This window comes from Alligator sinensis, unplaced genomic scaffold (assembly GCF_000455745.1).
Source record: "Alligator sinensis unplaced genomic scaffold, ASM45574v1 scaffold347_1, whole genome shotgun sequence".
Classification (NCBI taxonomy): Eukaryota; Metazoa; Chordata; order Crocodylia; family Alligatoridae; genus Alligator; species Alligator sinensis.
The window spans coordinates 1,990,051-2,010,638 of NW_005841922.1; the positions used below are offsets into that span (position 1 = coordinate 1,990,051).

General features: G+C 43.9%; 1 protein-coding gene across 1 annotated transcript in view; it reads right to left on the minus strand.

Moving 5' to 3' along the window:
- PDZD2 (PDZ domain containing 2) overlaps positions 1-20,588 on the minus strand; it is a 335,521-nt gene that overhangs the window by 37,106 nt on the left and 277,827 nt on the right. Inside the window, 7 exon segments of the mRNA XM_025198461.1 lie at positions 2,002-2,119; positions 4,019-4,244; positions 4,417-4,490; positions 6,533-6,647; positions 12,834-12,953; positions 15,334-15,482; positions 17,491-17,602. Coding sequence (XP_025054246.1) covers positions 2,002-2,119; positions 4,019-4,244; positions 4,417-4,490; positions 6,533-6,647; positions 12,834-12,953; positions 15,334-15,482; positions 17,491-17,602 — 914 coding nt within the window.

The window sequence follows — 20,588 nt, forward strand, 5'->3', positions numbered from 1 at the left end:
TAATAATTTGTTCAGAATGTTACAGAGACAACTACTGGAGAACGTTTAAAACAGCTGCAAAGGTAAGGAAGCTAATATTAAAATGCAGTCTTCTACAGAAAAGATATTTCTTTTTACTAGTACTTTTGGGCATCTTTGCAGGGTTGCAGTCAGAACACAGACCCTACCTCCTCCTCCTGAGACCAAGTCACTATTTCAAGGACATCCTAATAGGTGAAATCAGCACTGATGTTCTATACACATGGAGTACAGAGAATGGAGTAGGGAAATCCCTCTTTTATTTACTGGCCTAGGGCCACTAAGCAAGAACACTGTGGCATGGCTTTTCTGTACTGGCAGTATGCGGGCTCCTGGCACACGTTACGTTTAAGATGCGATTAACCAGTTAATCCCATCTTAAGTTGTTACATGGCCACACGTTAATGCAATTAATGATGTGATAAAACAAGAAATAAGCTATGAAGTTATTAAGCAAAAATGTATAACTTTGTGGTGGACTCCTGTCATGCCATTAATTGAATGTGAAACCAGACAGGCAGTGTACTGGGGCAAAAGGATCCATGTAGGTCTTCCCGTATTTCAGGCTTCTGGAATGACCTACGTGGAGCCAGAGCCAGCACAGAAAACTCCACGGCATGCTATGGGCTTGTCACGCCCATGGAACTGCTAATGAAGGGATGTAGAAGAGGGCTTTGCTGGGAATTTCACCCAATTGCTCCTAAACCAAGTACAGGAACCTGGAGTGGAACAAAGAATAATTTCTAGTCTAAAGTAAAGTACAATGTAAATCAGTATGAATAATCCTTGTTAACAACCTATAAGCAATAACACAACTGACATGTCAGCCTGCTATATCAAGTAGCCAGCAAAAGGACAAAGTCCTACCTAAGAATGACAGCCCTTTGGGCTAGCACTGTAAGGCACTCCAGTATCTGTAGTTGGTGGCACACGTGATGTAGACGGCATCATATCTAGCCACCTTAGACTCCTCAGCTCGATGGGCCAGATACCTATTTGCAGATGGGTTGGTGGGGGCAGTCTTTGGCAGAAAGACAGAGCAATGGCCAAATTCATGCTTCTGGGACACAGCAAGAAATCTTCACTATTATGCCCCCACAACCCTTCAAGCAACCGTGCTACCAGAAATGTACCAAGAATGGAAGGTCAAAAACAAAATACTGTCCAAAACCCCTGCTGCTTTTTCAATTATGTTTCAAGTGACTACATTTTAATCAAACCTATGCAAGTTTACTCCGGGTTCACTAATCCCTGGGTGCAGATTTGACACATAGTATTAACTTGCCTTTCCTATTGCTTCCAAGCTTGATATAATGTACTGTTCCAATTATATCTATTTCTTGCTTCCAAAGAACCACAGAAATCATACTCACTTCGCTTAGACAGAGAGTCAAGTGTAATCAGTCTCGACTTCTGCACTTGCAGTACTTTTGGGCATGCAGTTAAAATATCAGATCAGAACCTTATTCACTGCAGCTTCTATTTTAGCTTGTTTAGTGTCTTTTAACTCTTGGGGTCCTTGTCCTGATTATTTGCTTCCCCTGTAGAATTTTCTAAGTGTGACAACAGTTCAAGTCTTTATTTGCAGTTACCAACTTATATTTAGGGAAAAAAGCTGGTTTTTCCTAAAACTGAATGTAAAACGGGGGGCTGACTTCTAACTGGCATAATATGAGGCATCTATTCTATTCAGCTGTTTCTTGTCTGGAACCTTAAAAATGGCATTCCCTGCGGATTGTGCCACTGCTTATATCACATACATGAGCATGAAATCTTCAGTTATTTTTCAATGCTACTTTGTAATTGCTTTAACTTATACTCTCTCATTACTTTTCTGTGATCATCTAAGCCATGGATCAAAAAAAATAAAGCACTGCAGCAATTAAGTACTGACCCCATTGCTGAAAATGAATACTTAAGCAGGAGTCTATAGGACACCGTAAGACTGAGCCAGCATGCTTTTGCTTTCAGTTCATAACTAACCTTAATCTACCATCCATCTTAGCCACTGATCCTGGGGCCAGGCTGTGAATGTAGATCCCCGGAGAGCTATTTTCCAGCGTGAGACAACAGGCACCAATGCCTAACCCAACCCCTGGCTCTGTGAAAAACAAAAGTACAAAGAAGAAAAATGGTTTAATCCCTTTGATTGTAATCACACAGGACACACAAGTGTTTATGTTCTCAAACTGCATTTACAGCCAGGAATCGTGCATTGTTTCAGAGGCAGCCTTTGGGGTGGTCATTCAGGAAGCCAAAACCATGGTGGAAATTAGAGTTGAAAACATTTAACCTTGACTGCTTTGAAAGGGCTGTGATTGCAAAGATCAACTTCAAGCCTCACACAGGACTACAGACACTTTGCCCACCTGACATTTCAGGCATGTAGTGCTTTATGCTATATTTGTACAATACCTCTCAGAAATATATTATGGCATCCATTCAGTGCCCAGAACAAGTCTACAGAATATAATCGAAATGGAGTGTCTAAAAAGATTCCAGGATATTTAAGCAAGAAAATAGCTCATTCAAACCCCTCTTTTCTCTCATCTATTACTATTTGATTAGATTCTGTTATCCAGTTTAAACACCTGCACAGGGTCTGTCATAGGACAGACCTGAAGAAAGCAAGGGGATAGGGTGCGGGGGCGAATGAGGTCCGACTAACATATTACGTTCTCCATCCATTTTCATTTTTGCCTGTCCCTATACTACAGCAGTTGAGTCTTAACAGAAGCAGGAATTAATGGCTCCCTCATGAAAAGCCTGTTCTTCAACTTTCTATCTAGGCTCTGAGCTCAGACAAAGCTGAGAACTTTCAGAAATGCATTCATCACCTTTTTTTATATGCTGCAATGAAAATTCATTACATGCTATGCTCTGAAACCAGGAAAATACTCTGCATGAACTCAAATAGATCCTCTTAATACACTGCATGACTTAAGTGCAGCAAAAGCATACGAGACAAATGTGGTCATTTTTTAAAGTCTGCTGTAAGTGCTAACTACTGAGAAAGCTCCAATAGTTCAATTAGTGCACACCTCTACTGTTCTTAACCCAACCCCCAGTCTCCCAACCCGGGTAACCTAAGCATTGCTTCTTCATAACAGTCCCTGCTCTATTTTGCTCTTTGCATATCTAAAAGAGGAAAGCTTTGCAATGGATTCCAGGCTATGGTGAGCCACAGGGTGATTTTTCAGTCATTTTTTGTTCAAACTAGAATCATGGGATTAGACTGATATAGGAGAATGAACTGGGATGACAGGATTAGCCTACTTACAGAGTTCATAGGAAAGAAACTTCATCCTCATCATAAAACATTAGGAGAGAATGCCAATCTCTGCTGCAACCTCAACCATGTCAGTTGTGGCATAGGATCACAGGAAAGTAGGGCTGAAAGGGACCTCACAAGGTCATCTAATTTAGCCCCCTGCTCAAAGCAGGATCATCCCGGACTAAATCATTCCAACCAAGTTTCTGTCCAACCTGCTCTTGAAAATTTCTAGGGATGGAGATGCCACAACTTCTCCAGGTGGATTGTTCCAATGCTTGGCCCCCGTCACAGAAAGTGGTCATTAGTTATAGTGTGTTCTCACCTTGGGACTCAGGAACAGGCCCTTATGTAGTTCCAGTGTGGCAGAGGAAACCAAATGTCTACTGAATAGCTGCAGCTGCCTGAACTAGCTCCTGACGCTAGTTAATCTGGAGGACTTTCTACAGATCTGCTGCACTGACAGCAAGACTACTGAAAGGCTAAAGAGTGGGTGATGGCCACATATACCCTTTTCAATATTTTCAACTCCTATATATCTGTTTTATCTCTTTATCTTATACTTTGTATTTCAAATATTGTTCCCATCTTTATTGCATTACTTCTGCTTTCACCAAATATGTAAATGAAGGAATTCACTGAAAAACAAATCCTGATGTAGTAGAGAAAAGGACAGCATTTATTTTTGAGGTTAGTTTGACTGGTGAGTCATAATAGACTTTCTCTAACCTTTGTTGAGAGTCACATCCATGACAATCCTGTCCTTTGGTCCTGGGCCCTTGCGACATGAAGATGAACTGTCTCCATCTTCAGAGCCAGCTACTGGGGTTCCTCCGCTAGCACTGGAGCTAGGGGAGCTGGAGCGGCTCAATAAAGTGGGTGTTGCACATGGGGTGAGACTTGGGCTGCGCAGTCTCGTGCGTACAGTGAGGGTCACAACACCTTTCTTGAGTTGCTAAAGAAACATTAAAGGAGTTTATTACAAGATACTGTGCATTTGCTTGACATCTAATGATAAGTCTTTCAGCAAACCACGTGCACAACAAAATTCTGGCAGCAGCAAAACACACAGTAGTGTCAAATTGTATTAAGCACTGAGCAACTCTGAGTATTCCTAACTTTGTTACCTTAAATGTTTGAATGGCTTCCTGATGGGTCAGCCCTTGTAAGGATTCTCCATTAACTTCTAAGATTTCATCCCCTGGTAATCAAATGCAAAAGTCAAGTCAATAAGTGCACAAAGTATGCAAGTAAAGTAATGCCCTTTATCATTAATGCAATGATGAGCTACCATGTGGGTTTTGATTTTATGAAAAACCTTTTACTATTTTCTATTTATTATCATTTGCTGTAATTAATACAAGGATATAACATCAAAGCATGGGAATTGTTCAGCTGCAATTCTTAACCTCATATTTACATTCCAACAGATTTAAATAAAAAATATTATGGATTTTAAATTGGAATCAGACTGTTTGCGAGTGGAAGCACCAAACTGTGGAGTCAAAAAGTGGCCAATAGACTCTATGCATTATTCCCAAACAATGGGACTTGAGAATCACAATAGGGCAAAATGTTAAGCCATGTCAGAGTCCATTTAGGGAAAGCTAGCTCTATATCCCTGCAGAGAAAGCTAATGCATGCTACTTACTGCTCTGAATATAACAAGAGACAAGTAATCTGTACACACAGAGAAGGCTGAAAAGGAATGACATCCTCATCCCAGCAAACAAGTCCTACAGCTATAGCTGCCTGTTTACTATTACATGCACTTTCCAAGCTCTTGGTAATAATAGCTACAACCAGATATGTTGATCTACTTCATTCTAGGAAGGCAGAGAGCATGATCCAGATCTGTCTTCCGCAATATTACACACTGCTACATCTGTGCACAATTAAACAGTACCCAAACATCTGCCAAGTCTTCCTAACTCCCCCTTTCCCTAATCTTAGTGATAAACTGTCAAGCTCTGAATATCCTGTGAATGTCTTGGGGTTGGGGGAAATCTGCTGATTATTTGACTTCCTAGGGTCAGTGCACACCTGCGATGTGTGACCAAACTCCTTTCTGATGGATCTTTCCCCTTCACCCCATTGTCAGCCTTGAGTGCAACAAGCAGGAAATGGCAGTAACAGAAAGGAAAGATGGTTTCACAAGAATGCCCTTCTGCAGAAAATAGAGCATCTGAAGTGCTGCATAAGGCAACAATTCTAAACCTACTGTCTTCTTTGGGTAACCTTTACCACAGTGCAATTGTCACTGTCTAGCATGCACAACGGCACCAGCATCTCTTGGATTTTTCAGATGCATAACTTCCCCCTCCCAAAAATAGCCCTTCCTGTACTCCTTTTCTGACCCAAGGCCATTAAGCCAGGTGTTGAGAGAACTGATATTTCTCTACCAGTACCAGTATGCTTCCCAAATGATAATATGGGGCTTCTGGACCTGTCAAACAGTGTTCACACCAGAGTGCAGACATTAGGGATGGAAAGAGAAAGGCGCTCTGCACCATTATTCCTCTTCTGTTTTTCCTAAGGAACAGAGCAACCTGGTACAGGTTGAGCTCTCACCACCTTTCTCTTGAACAACTTGGTGGGGGGTAGGGATTGGGGGGGGGCGGGAAGTCATAGACTATGTAGTCTTCTGCTGGCTTCCAGGTACCTATGTGGGATAGACACAGACTCCTCTAATGCAGGGATGTCAAGCTCATCTCGCCTAATCAGACAAATGAATGAAAAAAGGGCCGGTACACAGGACCATGGAGCCCAGATTCCCTCTGCCTTGCAGCACCTATGGCACCTGCTTTAGCCACTCTAAAATCCAGACATGGCATGCCTCCCAGACCAGCTGCAGTGAGTGCTGCAGATCCCAAAACAACCAGAATGGGCATCACAAGCGGTGCCTGAGGCAGGCCTGTCATCCAGCACGAATCCTGGCCAGAGGGGGCACCTTATATAGCACCTACAGGCACCTCGCACAGTGGGGATCCCAGAGTGGCTGGAGCAGGCACCATGTTCAGGAGTGCCTGGGGCTGGTGCCACGTGTGCTGCCATTACCAAAGGGTAGGAACAGATGCCACATGCAATGGGCATCCCAAGTCCTCCCTGTGGGGACCATCTGGGTCAATTCAGATCTAGGAGTGGCACTGGGGGGCTGGCTCTAACCCATGGGCTGTATGTTTGACACCCTTGCTCTAATGGATTGAGCCAATAGCACACTATGCACTTAGAGTCTCATTATACCTTCTTTGAGTCTTCCATCAGCAGCAGCTGCCCCATTTGGGAATATAGTCTTCACGAAAATTCCCATGCGGCCTCGAGCAGAATCCTGGCCTCCCACAATGCTGAACCCAAGACCCTAATACAAAAGAAGAAAAAATTATACGATTAATAGTATCAGATAGAGTTATCCCTAATGCTACCAAAGCTTTGCAATATAGCAAAGATCCAAGAGGAAAGAAAGATGAAAGTCTAATGCTGAGGACAAATTAGGCTGTGATTCACTCTTTGCTTGCCTCTCCTGAACTACTTTCACTCTAATATCAACACATTAACTCAGCCTGAAAATAGCAGTAGTAATCACCTTAAAATAAGGGAAAGTAACATTTTATGTTATCATATTACTCTGAGTTTGAGGTTTCATGTTATTCTGTTTTGCTGCTTGAACCCCTACTGTAAATCTCTAAACTTGATGGCTCATGGAACTCCTTCTCAAGGGATCCATCCACAGGATTAGCTGCAATTTGTTCTGCTGGCAGATTTCCTCAGGAAAAGGAGAAGTTTCAAAACATGACATAAGGTCAGGAGTATAATGGTAGGAATGTGGCTACGTTCATGCAAGTGTGTGTGTTTAATTACTTTAAGAAACAGAATTTCATATTTATGGAAATATAGGTAAAAGGAATGTCTATTCCTTTTATGTGAATATATGAAACTTATATTAATTCTAAAGGGAATTACTCCCATGCATAACTCTTTCGAACCTGAGCCTTCAATGTGATGCTGCGGCTAGTAAAGCGAGCAAAACGCTGGCTTGCATCCATAGATGCTTCTAAAGCAAATCCTGGGACATCATTCTCCCCTTGTACTCAGACTTGGTGAGGCCGCAGCTGGAGTACTGAGTCCAGTTTTGGGCTCCACAATTCAAAAAGGATGTGGAGAAGCTTGAGAGAGTGCAGCGGAGAGCCATGCGCATGATCAGAGGTCAGGAAAATGGACCTTATGATGAGAGGCTGAGAGCCATGGGGCTCTTCAGTCTGGAAAAATGCAGGCTCAGGGGTGATCTGATGGCCACCTACAAGTTTATCAGGGGTGTTCACCAGGATCTGGGGGAACATCTGTTCACCAGAGCGCTCCAAGGGATGACAAGATCGAATGGTCACAAACTCCGCCACGACCGATTCAGGCTGGACACAAGGAAGAACTTTACTGTCCGAGCCCCCAAGGTTTGGAATAGGCTGCCGCCGGAGATGGTTCAAGCACCTACTTTGAATGCCTTCAAGATACATTTGGATGTTTATCTTGCTGGGATCCTATGATCCCTGCTGACTTCCTGCCCCTGGGGCAGGAGGCTGGACTCTATGATCCTCTGGGGTCCCTTCCAGCCCAAACGTCTATGAATCTATGAATTATTACTTCATAAAAAATACAGCCAAGCAAAATTCTATTCTGCAAGTTGGATGATGGCTACCTTGGAAAGTTTTACTTGCCACTTTGCTATGTTGCTAGAGTGAAGTATGTGGTGGGATACCAGTGCTTCTTTCAGGGAACTGTGGAAACTTGGGTTTAAATTCCCACTATTCCACCCTGTAACATACTGTTTTCTGTGCAGCTTTCAGAAACTCATAGCTCCCTCTTGTCCATCCCCTAAACCCACTCTTCTTCACACTACTTTCCTCCACAGCTCATTGTCATAACAGGGCCATTGGACAGATCGAGAAAGGCCTCACATCTACTTTAAATGCAGGGCAAAAGATTCTTCTGAACTACTGGGATAACAGCTATCCCACAAGAAAACCGTGGAAGAGTGGATGATGCCTACAGTGAATGACAGCTGCCAGGTGCTGCAGACATTCACTGGCCAGCCATACAAAGTGAAGAGGTATTCTAGGCCAGGGAAACAAGCAGCTAGTGCTGGGATCAGATAGTGATGCAAACTATGACAATCGTTAGCGGCTACAAAACATTTGGATGCAAAAGGCTGTGTTGCTGGAGCTGTGTGCTGAACTCGCCCTTGCCCTCCAGCATGGATGTAACAAAATGATAGCTGTTTTGACAATGGAGGAGTGTGTGGCACTTTTGCTCAAAGCTTGCAACACTGAATTACTGTCAGTTGGTGAGCAATGAGCTTGGTGTTGGAAAAATCTCCAGTGGGTGGCTGTCATCCTCCAGGTGTGCAAAACTATTCAGTGCATAGCACTGCACAGGACCGGCTCTGGGCAATAGGTTGGAGCCAAGAGGGATTCAATGAACTGAGCTCCCAGAACTGGGGTGGAATAGATGGGACGTATCTTTTGATTCTCCCTCTGCCATTCTTGGCTCATGTAAACTGAAAGGAGTACTTTTTCACGGACTTGCAAGGGTTGGTGGATCACAAGGGCTGTTTCATTGAGATGAATGTAGAGAGGCCACAGAAACATGGGGCTTTTTGAAAAGCTGCAAGCACAGACCTTTTCCCAGGACTGGCATATTTGGTATTGGAACCGCACCAGTGCTATCACTATTCTCAAGAATCAGGTCTACGTTTCACCTCCCTGACTCAAAACCAAACACAAAGCAAGAAAAGCTTGAACTATTATCTGAGGAGCTGAGAGACCACTGTGGAGCATGTATTTAGGAGGTAAGACAGACAGCAGTGATGCTTTATGAGTGATTCAGCTGAATGTTGGTGATTCAAATATTCCTCATTGTTACTGCACTGAAATACTTGTAAGACCAAGGGAAACTTATCAGCAGAGTGGAGGATGGAAACAGAAAGACTGCCTGCTGAGGCCCTAATAATAAGTAGCATTGACACAAGGGCAATTACTGGAGCTTACTGGAGGGGACACTGTCCAACTAAGGAAGGATTTAAGAGCATATACTGACAGCATACCATGGCCAGACTGTGTATGGCTTTGTGTTACTCTGAATATACAGCAGATTGCTAGGCTAAGAAGCGTTATGAACTTTTATGAAACGGATGTTATCCGGGGGAGAGGGTTATACCCCTCACTTGTCAGACAGAGGAAATAATGCATGGTTTTCACAAAACAGAACTTTATTGCACAATAATAATCTACAAACATCATTTAAAAAAAAAAAAAAAATCAAAGAAAGAGCAAGTGCTGAGTCCTCCGAGCTACAGCACATCTCAGCGTCCCCATTCTCAGAGCAGTTCTTCTTTACAGTGCCCTGGGGCTGAGAAGAGATATTGTTGCAGAGATGGTACTAGGAAGCCGGGGTGGGACACACGACTCTCTCCCCAGGAAGAAGGATTTCTTCTCCAAATATAATAGCGGTCAGGACAGAGCCCTTCCAACACTTCATTCCATAATACTTCGGGTTTGTCATGTGAGAAGCATGTGTCTTGGTGCCCTTCTTAGTGTCTCTCTTGGTCCTTCTGCCTTTGCTTCAGCACGCATACCCTACATGCATCCTTGTTTCATGGGCTACAGACTCAGAACTCTGTAGCAGCACCAAGAACATGTTCTCCCATGCATGTTTCTTTTTCCTCCTTAGCTTAGTCATTATTTCACCAGGTGTAGAGAAGCGGCCCTCAAGAATATGCCTGCCAGGTTCACTGATAAATAACCAGGCAAGGATTTGGTAGATAAGGGGGTTTAGCAGAGATAAATGCTACAGTTCCCTTAAATGTTTCCTGTACAGATCTGCCTAAAAACGCAAATAAAGCTCACTCTCCCTACCACTGACTTCAGGGTCATACAAACACACTGTATATGGAAATCCACAGTACAGTATTTGGAAATCCTTTTCAAACACTCCAGCTATGAGGGCTGGGGAGGGGGTCTGTGTGCAGTGATAGTTAACTACTAACTTTCTTACAGGCACTGCTTATCCTGCCAGACATAATTACTCAGAAGCATGTCAGACGCCCAGAGAAAGAAAACAAGGTCACTCATGCTGAGTACCCTACTAACCTCTTCACAATGACGGTACCCCCTGAAACCCATTACAGAATGGCAGGTGAAGATGTCTTACCAGAGTGGGAGAAACAAGACTGCTTTTATGCAAAACATGATCCAACAATATTTGTTTGAAATATTTCAGAAAAATTGTGCCCGAGGGCACAAAGCATGTGCACGCTATAATAAACCACGAGTTTGTAAGGGGAGAAGTGTTATTGTAACTGGCTAGTTCTGAGAGTTGGCACAAGCCAAAATCCCCTCAGCCAGAGCCTGTTTTTGCCTTTTCCCTGAATCTAAACACAGCACATTCAATTCTTTTGTATTTTGATTTTTTAACTTAAAATCAAAATTCTACATTTTGGACCAGAAAACCTTCCTTTAATAAGTTTTCAACAGGATTTCTGCAAAATCATGCAATTTGAGTGCTTTGTTATTGGACTGACTGCAAGCATTTTTTATATTCTGATGTATTTAATTTGAAAGCTCATGTATTAGTTGTCTGCATTCCTTTTCCAGATTTGAATCCGTTGTTTTAAATTTTACTGTTTTTCTTTTGCTTGCAAGTTTCTATTTTGAACCAAAAAGGTTCTACAAGCGCAGGGGTGGGCAAAATACAGCCTGCCGGCTGCATCCAGCCTGCCAAAGGTTTTTGTCCGGCCTAAAGCTGTGTCTGGGAGTGGAACAGGTGGGCAGGCCTGGGATCACGGGGCAGGATCACAGATCAGTGATATTTTAGGACCGAGGCTTCGGGTAGAGCCATGATCCACGGCTGGCATATCCCTGCAACAAGCACTGGTTCTGTGTGTCATTGCCCCAAGATCCCATCCTGAGCACTGCACACCTGTCCCGGTCAACCATCCCACTCCCAGATGCCCCTTCTCACCCGCCTATGGCTCCATCCCAGCCACGCGGCCAAGCACAGAGCAGAGCCACTTCAAGAGTTTCGGTAAGCTGTTCTGGGGTTATGCTGTCCTAGCCCGTGACAGCTCATCAAAACTCTTCGAATGACCCTCAGGCCCAAATAACTGCCCACCCCTGAACTAGAGCATGTATTTGGAAATGCTATTTGGTGTTACGCTGTATTCTGTGTATTTTTTTGTTTGTATGATTTGGACTTAAAAACAGTTCTAGTACATGCTCTTAAAATACAACAGCCACTTCTAAAAAGAGAATCCCTTCATTCCCTGCCTGTGTATAGTCTGCCACCATTTTGAAACAAGGAATAAAGGAACAAAGAGGGAGGATGAAATGTCAGGGCCATGAAGAAAGAAGTATTCACTGACTGTAGCAGTCACCTACACCTGTCGAAGTCCCATTTTGTCTGGGTCTCTCTCAAAATTCAGCTGGCTCAGGTTCTGCTAGATCTCAAAGATCTCTGGTGGTCTCAGCATCCCTCCATGTCCCTAACATCAAGGAGTTCTCAACAATTATGCAGTTCTGAGATGCCTTCCCACATTGTCCCCTATGGGCTGATGCTGGGATTCCCAGTCTGTTGAGGCATCAAGCAGCACATGATAGCAGCAGCAAACTGTTTGTTGAGGTCCTTTGTGCCTTTTGGGTAGGACCATCAGTTCCTTCCTCTTAGTCTGACACTGGTGCTCATCCCTTTGGTATACCAGCTTCTGCAATTCATGCATTGCAGTGGAGTAAATATCATCTTCAAGAACATTATAGCTGGACGTGTGCTGCCCTTCCTTTCAAGGAAAGCTGAGACTTCTCTTGGACCAAGCAGCTTCACAAGATTCAGCAAGACTCAAACCTGAGAGTGCATGCATGCAAGGTTGTGCTCACAGAAAGCCTGTGAAACCTGTGAAATGGTAGTGTAGACCATTTTTACACCAGTATTGCATAGGGGGCAAATTTACTGATAGGGCCTAAGATACCCCAATAAATTATTCTAAAAAAAAAAACAAAAACAAAAAAACCTTGCACGTATATGCAAACATGACACTTCACAAAAAGAACACAAACCTAGATTCTAGTCTTATATCTGACATTTAAACTTGCTACAATTTTAATGTACTCAGATTCCAGATAGATGTGTGCAATATAATCAGATCTGTTGTTTGGGTACAGTAGGTTACTATGTATGCAAACAAGTACACTTTTGCATATTCACTTGCATAGTTATAACATGTACTCATTATTAGCATCTTATATTTCTATTGTCTGCACTTTCATAATGTCTAGGCACCACTTAGGTATTTACATTTGGAAACCTGCCTCTTAGAGGGGATTTTGATTGGCTGTCTTAGACAGTAAAACCACTATATATGAGTTTTACTTTAACAAACATCCATAGTTTGACTTTTACAGGTGTGGAGAGTCTATGAGAGCAGAGGGGGTAGGTAAGTCAGCACCTCTTGACAAATAACCTTGCTGTGCTTTGAGAAAATACACTTGTGCAAAATCCTCACCTTCCCTTGCCCTTTCATTAGGACAATGTTGGAAATAATGGAAGGCTGGGTCAGTCTCCAAGGAGATTCCACCTGGGCAGCACTCAAAGAGCGGGTAGATTTCTTCACAATATGGTAATCCTAGCAAACATCAGAAAACAGAGGTAGTTCATTCTGATTGCATGATACAGGCAAATAAAGGTACTGGATAGGACAACTCTAGTATACCCAGGGGCCGGAACAAAACAAACAAACAAAATCACTATTGCACATTAAAACAGACTCACAGGGCATGACATCCTGGCCCCACAGCACTCAAGTTGAGTTCTGAAATTGGCTCTACATCATGGATCTATTTAACATCTTCTATCACAGGATAGTTAAAAATTAAAAAAAATAAACCAAGAAAGTGTAACATTTAGTTCCAGGATCTCTTAAAGCTGGATCTTCTGAAGAAATGCAACACTATCAGTAACTAAAACAAACACAAGTACTGCTGGTTTAAATGTTCAGACCTCTACAACCACTTTTTAGCCCTGTATGACAGTGGTTTTCCAAGTGTGTCCCATGGAACCCCAGGGTTCCACGACAGGTCTCAGGGTTCTGCATAGGAGACTGAGGACAATGTGGCAGGAGGCAGTGTGCCGCCATGGCTAGACTGCATCAGAGCCAGCCCAGCCCGTCCCATCCCCTCCCAGCAGCATGCGGTTCCAGCTGCAAGGCTGGCACCTGCATGGAGCCAGCCTGGCCTGGCATGTCCAAGCTGCGGCATGCAGTTCCAAGCTGCAAGGCTGGGACCCATGTAGTGCAGCACTGAGGAGCTGAGCTGGACCAGGCTGGCTCTGTGCAGTCCCCAGCCTTGCAGCCGGAACTGCGTTGTGTCAGGTTGGGCAGGGCTGGCCCTGTGCTGTGTCATATGGGTCCCAGCCTTGCAATGAGGACAGGATGGGTGGGGCTGGCTCCCCACTTCCCACTGTACCCCCAACACACTCCCACCCTCCCACACACACTCCTACCACCTTACCATACCCATACCCACATCTTCCCACATCCCCCCCACCCCAAACACATACCCTACATCCACATCCCTCCACACACCCTCACTTGCCATATGCATACCTCACATTCAGACCCCACCACAGCTTCATACCCACTCTCCAACCAAACAGCTCTCACATACACTCCCTTATCCCCCCCCCACACAATATACAAGAGTAAGAGTGTATTGAGCTGTTATGCAATTGCCTCTAGATACACTGCAAACATAACTCAGGACAAAAATATTTTTTTAAATAAAATAAGTTACAATAGATATCTGACTTCTTTAGCATATGATTTGGGGTTTTTTTCTAGTTTCAAGATGGCAACCCTGGCACCTCCTAAAAGGAGCACTTCTGGGGCAAGGGGAGGGACTTCTGGTGGTAAAGGCCAGGGAGCGGGACTTCCGGTCACAAGGTGGCAATCAGGGGGCAGGACAACTGTCCAGGGGAGGGGTTACCCATGCAGCTCTCGACAGCTCAACAAAACTCGTTAAGCGGCCCTCCAGCCAAAATAATTGCCCACCCCTGTCTTACACTCTGGAGGAGAGCAGCCTTCCCACGTTATAGCCCCACTAGATGAGAGGTTGGAGCATTTGCTCAGGAAGCCAGAGACATGGATTCTAGGCTCCCTGGCCCAGAGGGGCTTTCAGTCTGCTTCTCTGGCTTCCCAACATGCCCCCGTGAAGGCACAAGCTCCTCTCCAGTCCTTCTTTTGAAGCTGGGCCCCTAAGCAGCAAAGACAGGATGATATATGTAACCAGCAGGAAGAGTATAAGCTAGAGGGCCTGGCTCAGTGAGAAGGCAGTTTAGAGAAGTGCGGGTCCTGGATTCTAGTGTGGATCTTTATTCCCACATCCCTACTGCATTGCCCTCCATCCATTTCAGCCAATGATTACTAAGTACAAGGGGCAGTGGCCCAGCCTCAGAAGTGCCCTGGAGAGGGGTCTGGATAATGCCTAGTCTCTGACATGGTGGTTACAGCACTACGGTGGGAGAGCAGAGACATGGGTTCAAACACCCTCTGGATGAGGGAGACCTAGAACCCACACCTCTGGCATCCTGGGTGATTACCTTGCCATTTAGTTATTAGGGCTGAAACGTGGGAGGGCTCTTTTTCCTCTTCCCCGCACCTCCAACATTTTTCCAGGATTTACACTCTGTTATGCACATACATACAAAGCCTCATGTTCAGTTTACATGTGCATACTTGCCTATCCACACCATAAAGCCTTGGCCAAAGACAATGAGGTAAATGGGTAAATGGCTATAAAATTGTCATTTAGATGCACAAAGGGAAATCTTGCCCTAGGTCCTTATTGTGCTTTGATACCAAGATCTGGGTTCACTCCCTCTTGCCATATGTATGCAGCCACAGGTCACCACAGTTATTCCTAACAGTTTGATAAAAAACCTCTCAAAACAGAGTTGGAGCCCAAGAACCTGCTTAAATTCTCATCAGATACATTACTTTATGTTCTCACCTGCCGAGATCCTGCTCCTTCAAGCTGCTGAGGAAGAGAATGTTTTCTCCCTCCGCGGGAAAATTTCACTGCTATTTCATAGCTGGATTCACCATTTTCCACTGTCAGTTCATCATCTTCGCCCACAGATTCTAAGCGAGACCCAGCTCCTACGGTACAATGCATAAAACACAGAACTGCATCTTTTAATTCAAAGAAGTTGGATGATGGGTGCCTGTTGCAAATCACAAATCAAACAATACATTAAATAATGCAGACAACATTCAATTGGTAAACTCTGTAATCTCCCAATGAAGAGTTTTACTTGCTCATTTTCAATTAGCCAAGTGCATTGCAATTTAAAAGATGCAGGACTCTTCCTATTTCTTGATCTTAGGCTGACAAAGGTTTTCACATGTTTTTTGGCTGACTGACATGTTAGATATGGTGGGTGGCTGCAGTAAACACAATGAGAAGATCATTGAGCTGGCAGCCCTGAGAGTGCAAGCAAGAATCCAGCTGATCTTTCAGAAAGGCACCTGATGACGAGCAAAGCCCACAGGCTTCATTCGTATAAAGTTTAAAGAACTGACACTAGCTGCTTTCCTTTCTGAAAGAGTCAGGTCATCCTGAGAGTTGTGCGCCAGGAATGGAAGGAGAAACTGTGCGCCAAAAATTGTGATTGGCCTTCTTTGCTGACAGCAGTCCTAGTTGCCATAAAAAAGGAGGGAATACAGAGTTCAAGGAAGATACTGAACCATTTCTCTTGAAGCACATCCTGTAGTTAATCACAGGGGATCCCAGCTTTACAAGCTTATGATCAATATACCTCCACTAGAACTTCAGCAACTTATTTTTTCATTCTCTTATGTAGTTACATGACACCCATTGCAGTATTCTGAGCACCTCAGTCTTACCCTGATGACACCCTTCTGTCAGGTACAGAAGTACTATTACTCCTGTTTTAGACATGGAGAAGTGAGGTGGCCAGATCTAAAAAAGGATTTGTGTGCCAAGTGTACAACTTAGTCTCCAGTACATAAATTCTCCCTAAGTTTTCACCAGCAAAGTTCCCTAGATAGGTACAGTGCCAATGAGACCTCTGTCCTAGCTTGCTTGAGTGGCAATGGGGAGCATTCCTGGAGCGGTTCCACTATCACATTTCCATTTTTCATTGCATGCAAATGGGAGTAGGGTGTAATGCCCCTTCCTGACAACTGTGGGGGTGCAGTGTTGATATACCCTCTCTGGAAGCCACAGCCTTGTGGATCCAGAAGGAAGTCACTCCCCAAGGTCTTGCAAATCGTTCATGGAACTCAGGTTTCAAGAATTCCAGGCTAGTGCCCTGGGTGACTTTTCCTTCCTGTCTGCTCCCTCCACTGCCACTCTGGTGACATTATCAACCAGGTGCCAGGCAGGATTGAGGGTGTCTGCCACTTGAGCAGTGCCTTTCACTCAGAACCATATTACTGACTTCAGAAACACCATTCACATGCTGCAGTGCTCAGCCTGAGCAGTAGCAGCTAAGCCTGGTTCTAGGTGATAGGCATTTTAACAACAAAATAAACATTGGCTTCAGAAGAACTGTGCACACATTGCACTGAAATACCTAGGGACTTTAAAGCCACATGGATGGATGGAGAGCTAGGTAATTAGAGCAGTGATCAGTCCCCAAACTGCAGGGGGATGTACAAGTACTCTGACCGATTGAAGTGTTGGGAGTTCCTGTAAAAGGAGTTGTATCTTTTGCACACAGTTTCTGGTCAGGTTCCTGGAATTAGTTTTTTTCTCAGAAATTCATGGAACAGCAACAAATAACTACAAGTATTTTGCCTTAATGAATATTCTATTGAGACCACGATAGCATGTTGAAAAGGCCCCCTCAGTCTATTGAAATAAACCAAAACAAACACACTGGAAATTCAAATGTAGGGAAAGACAAACACAGCTATTTTGCTTCCTTGTTCTGCCAATAAAAAGATTCAGCTCAGGAAGCTTTGTTGAATGCAAACACCATGCAGTTCAAATTCCATATCCAAACCAAGCTAATCTGGAGGGCCAACATCAAGAAGGCCTCGCTCTGCTGAATTGGGTTTTAGGCCGAGTCTGTGTTTCATGATAAGCAAAACTCTGCAATATCACCAATTCTTTTATTCATATCTTTATTAACCGCTTTACCTTGGGATCGGCTTCTGTATTTCAATATGCCACTCCCCATATTTGGACTTTGGCTGTTCTCTTTGGATGCTTCCACACACGCAGGATCTTGCAATTTATCTGTTTCTGTCACCTGAAAAATGAGGAAAAAAAAGGAATATATTCAAGAAATCCAGCCAAAGTTGATAGATTTGCTCCACTTTTACCAATGTTTTTCAAAGGAAGGAAAATTCTCCTGTACATATTCTGTTATAATTTATTTCTGTGAAAGCCTGGAGTTCCATTACACAAGTTCTATATGAAACAGAGATTCACACTCCATAAATGTTTTACAGTGGATCTTTTCGACATTACTGAATACTTCTACCAATGGGTACATCTACTGAGTACAACACAGTTCTGTAGGGAGACATCCGGGCTAGCTCTGAACAAGAAACCAGCCAAATTAGACCAGGGGAATGCCACACCAGCATAGCTAGACACAGGTACCTGAGTGACCTTAGATGGACATGGCCTGCATAGCTTTCTAAAAGCTAAATCCAGCAGTAGATGCTACATGCTTCAGACCAAACTTCTCAAAACAAGCCAGTTTCCATGATAAATTTCACTTTTCACCTGCCAGACAAACGGGCTGTGATTTTTTTTAAGAACGTAAACATCCTTGTTTCTTTGGTAAAGTCCCTCCTCCTGATATTCAAAAAGGGCTGAATTGTTTCTGCTCAAATTTTTTACCCCATTTTCCACCCTTTAAAAAAAAAAAAAAAAAAAAAAAATCTACACAGCAGCAACAACTTCACCTTTTGGGAAGCATCAAAGCCTATTGAATTTCAGTCAAAAATCTGAAAACTTCAAGAAGCAATAAATAACTAGAGCTGGGAATGGAAAGGAAAATTCAGCTTTAACTAGTCATTGCTCCTCCCCTAAAATACTACCCGCAATTTTATACTCTAAGTTTATATGCCAACACATTCTTGGTAATACTGCAAGGTACTAGAGTAGCCAATTTAGGGTTCAATTTTTAACATCAAATGGCTTATAACTCACAATTTTCAAATGGCTCATCTAAAATGTGAAAGAACTCTGCATTATCCTAATAAAATCAGTCTATACAAATCTGGCATCCCAGAGGAACTGCAGGGATCAAGTCAAAAAATAAAAATAAAAATATTAGGAAGTGGCCAGGATATCGATTAATTCCTCCTGAAATGTCTCTGCTCTTGGAGAATGTCTCTAAAAGCATAGCAGTTGCTAGTTAGAATTGATTCAGGGCTACTGTAGTTTGTATCATCTGGATTTTATGGATACTACTGTTTCCCTTGTTCACAAAATGCAAATAGGATCTCTACATGGACACACAAAACGTTCGTCTAGCGATTCTAAAGCCAAAACCACTGTTACAAGGCCTCAAGGAGGGAGGCACTTTTTCAGGGGTGAATAGGGAGCTGATGATTAATGCAGAAGGACCCAGCTAAATAGGAGGACTGATTGAAGGGAGGCAGCTGCTTTCCTCTTTTCTCTACAACTATATGGCTACTTTTCACTCACCGTGATGTGATGGTTTGTCAGGTGCTACAGTCATGTCTGCTGTTAGCACAGCTTTGTAGAGCCTATGCAAATGAGTTCAATTTGCATATTCAATGATGACCCATCCCCAAATTTCAAATCTATACCATCACCTATTCTTAATTCCTCATACTCAACTCACCTACCTTCTGGAATTTCCATTTACCCTGTTGGTCTGGCTTCCCTGCCTCAGCAGGTTTCTCAAGTCTCTCTGCACCATCACTCAAGCTCCCTACCCCACCCCAAGCTTCCCTCCCACCTGCAGAACAGTCTCCAAATGTCCCTAACCCTAGGGATAAATCTAGAGCAATGTTTTATGCCTACTGGCCAGCATCACTCTAGTGTGCCATGTAGACAAGGAGAGCTGGTTAGAGTTAGTGTAGAAATCCTTTAGGTACCTGAAGTAGTCTAGTCATAACAGCTCTTGGGCAGGCTAATTTGCCCTGCACAGAAGGCCTAGATTTACAACTAGTCTGATTATGTCTACATATATGTCATAGGGGACAGGACTGAGAATGATGTACTCAGGACTGGAGATTATGAAGAACTTTCTGACTATGGGGGTTGTCAAGCATTGAAACAGGCCACCTAGAAGGTTATGGAATCTCAAGCCTTGGGAATTAAGAGCAGGTTAGATAGACACTTGGCTGGAATGATTTAGCCAGGAATGAACCTACCTTGAGCAGGGAACTAGACAAGACGGCACCCTGAAGTCCCTTTCCAGCCCAACAGTGGGATTCTATGAACAGTGTTGTATGCAGAATAGACACAGACGTCAGAAGGATTCAGGGCCAAATTCCAGGCAGAATTTTCTACTTAGAGTCCTCCTATGCCAAGAGCTCTTGGGCTACATAGACCCTACCTGGAGAATGTAGCCTGACAGATGTAGCTTAGAGCACTGCCCCACCACACCTCAGCTCTCCCAAGCAGAAGACTGAAACTGCTAGTCAGAAACAGCCAGTTCTCAAGACTTAAAATCCTGGATTTTAAGAGAAATCCAGGGCAGTCTAAGGGCCAAAAGGGGAGCACATAAAAGGTGGAAACAGGGAGAGACCACCAAAGACAAATATACCTCCTCTGCTCGTGCTTGTAGGGAGGCAGTTAGACGGGCCAAAGCTACCATGGAGCTGAGGATGGCATCCCAAGTATAGGACAATGAGAAATTGTTTTTTAGATATATAGGGAGTAAAAGGAAGGCCCAGGGAGGAATAGGACCCCTGCTAAATGGGCAGAAACAATTGGTGACGGACAGGGGGGACAAGGCTGAACTCCTCAACGAGTTCTTTGCCTCGGTGTTCCTAAGCGAGGGGCACGACAAGTCTCTCACTGGGGTTGTGGAGAGGCAGCAGCAAGGCGCCAGACTTCCACGCTTAGACCCTGAGACGGTGCAGAGTCACTTGGGAGAACTGGAAGCCTAAGTCGGCAGGCCCGGATGAGCTCCATCCGAGGGTGCTGAAGGCACTGGCCGACATCAATGCACAGCCACTGGCGGGAATATTTGAAAGCTTGTGGCGCACGGGCCAAGTCTCGGAGGGCTGGGAAAGGGCCCATGGGGG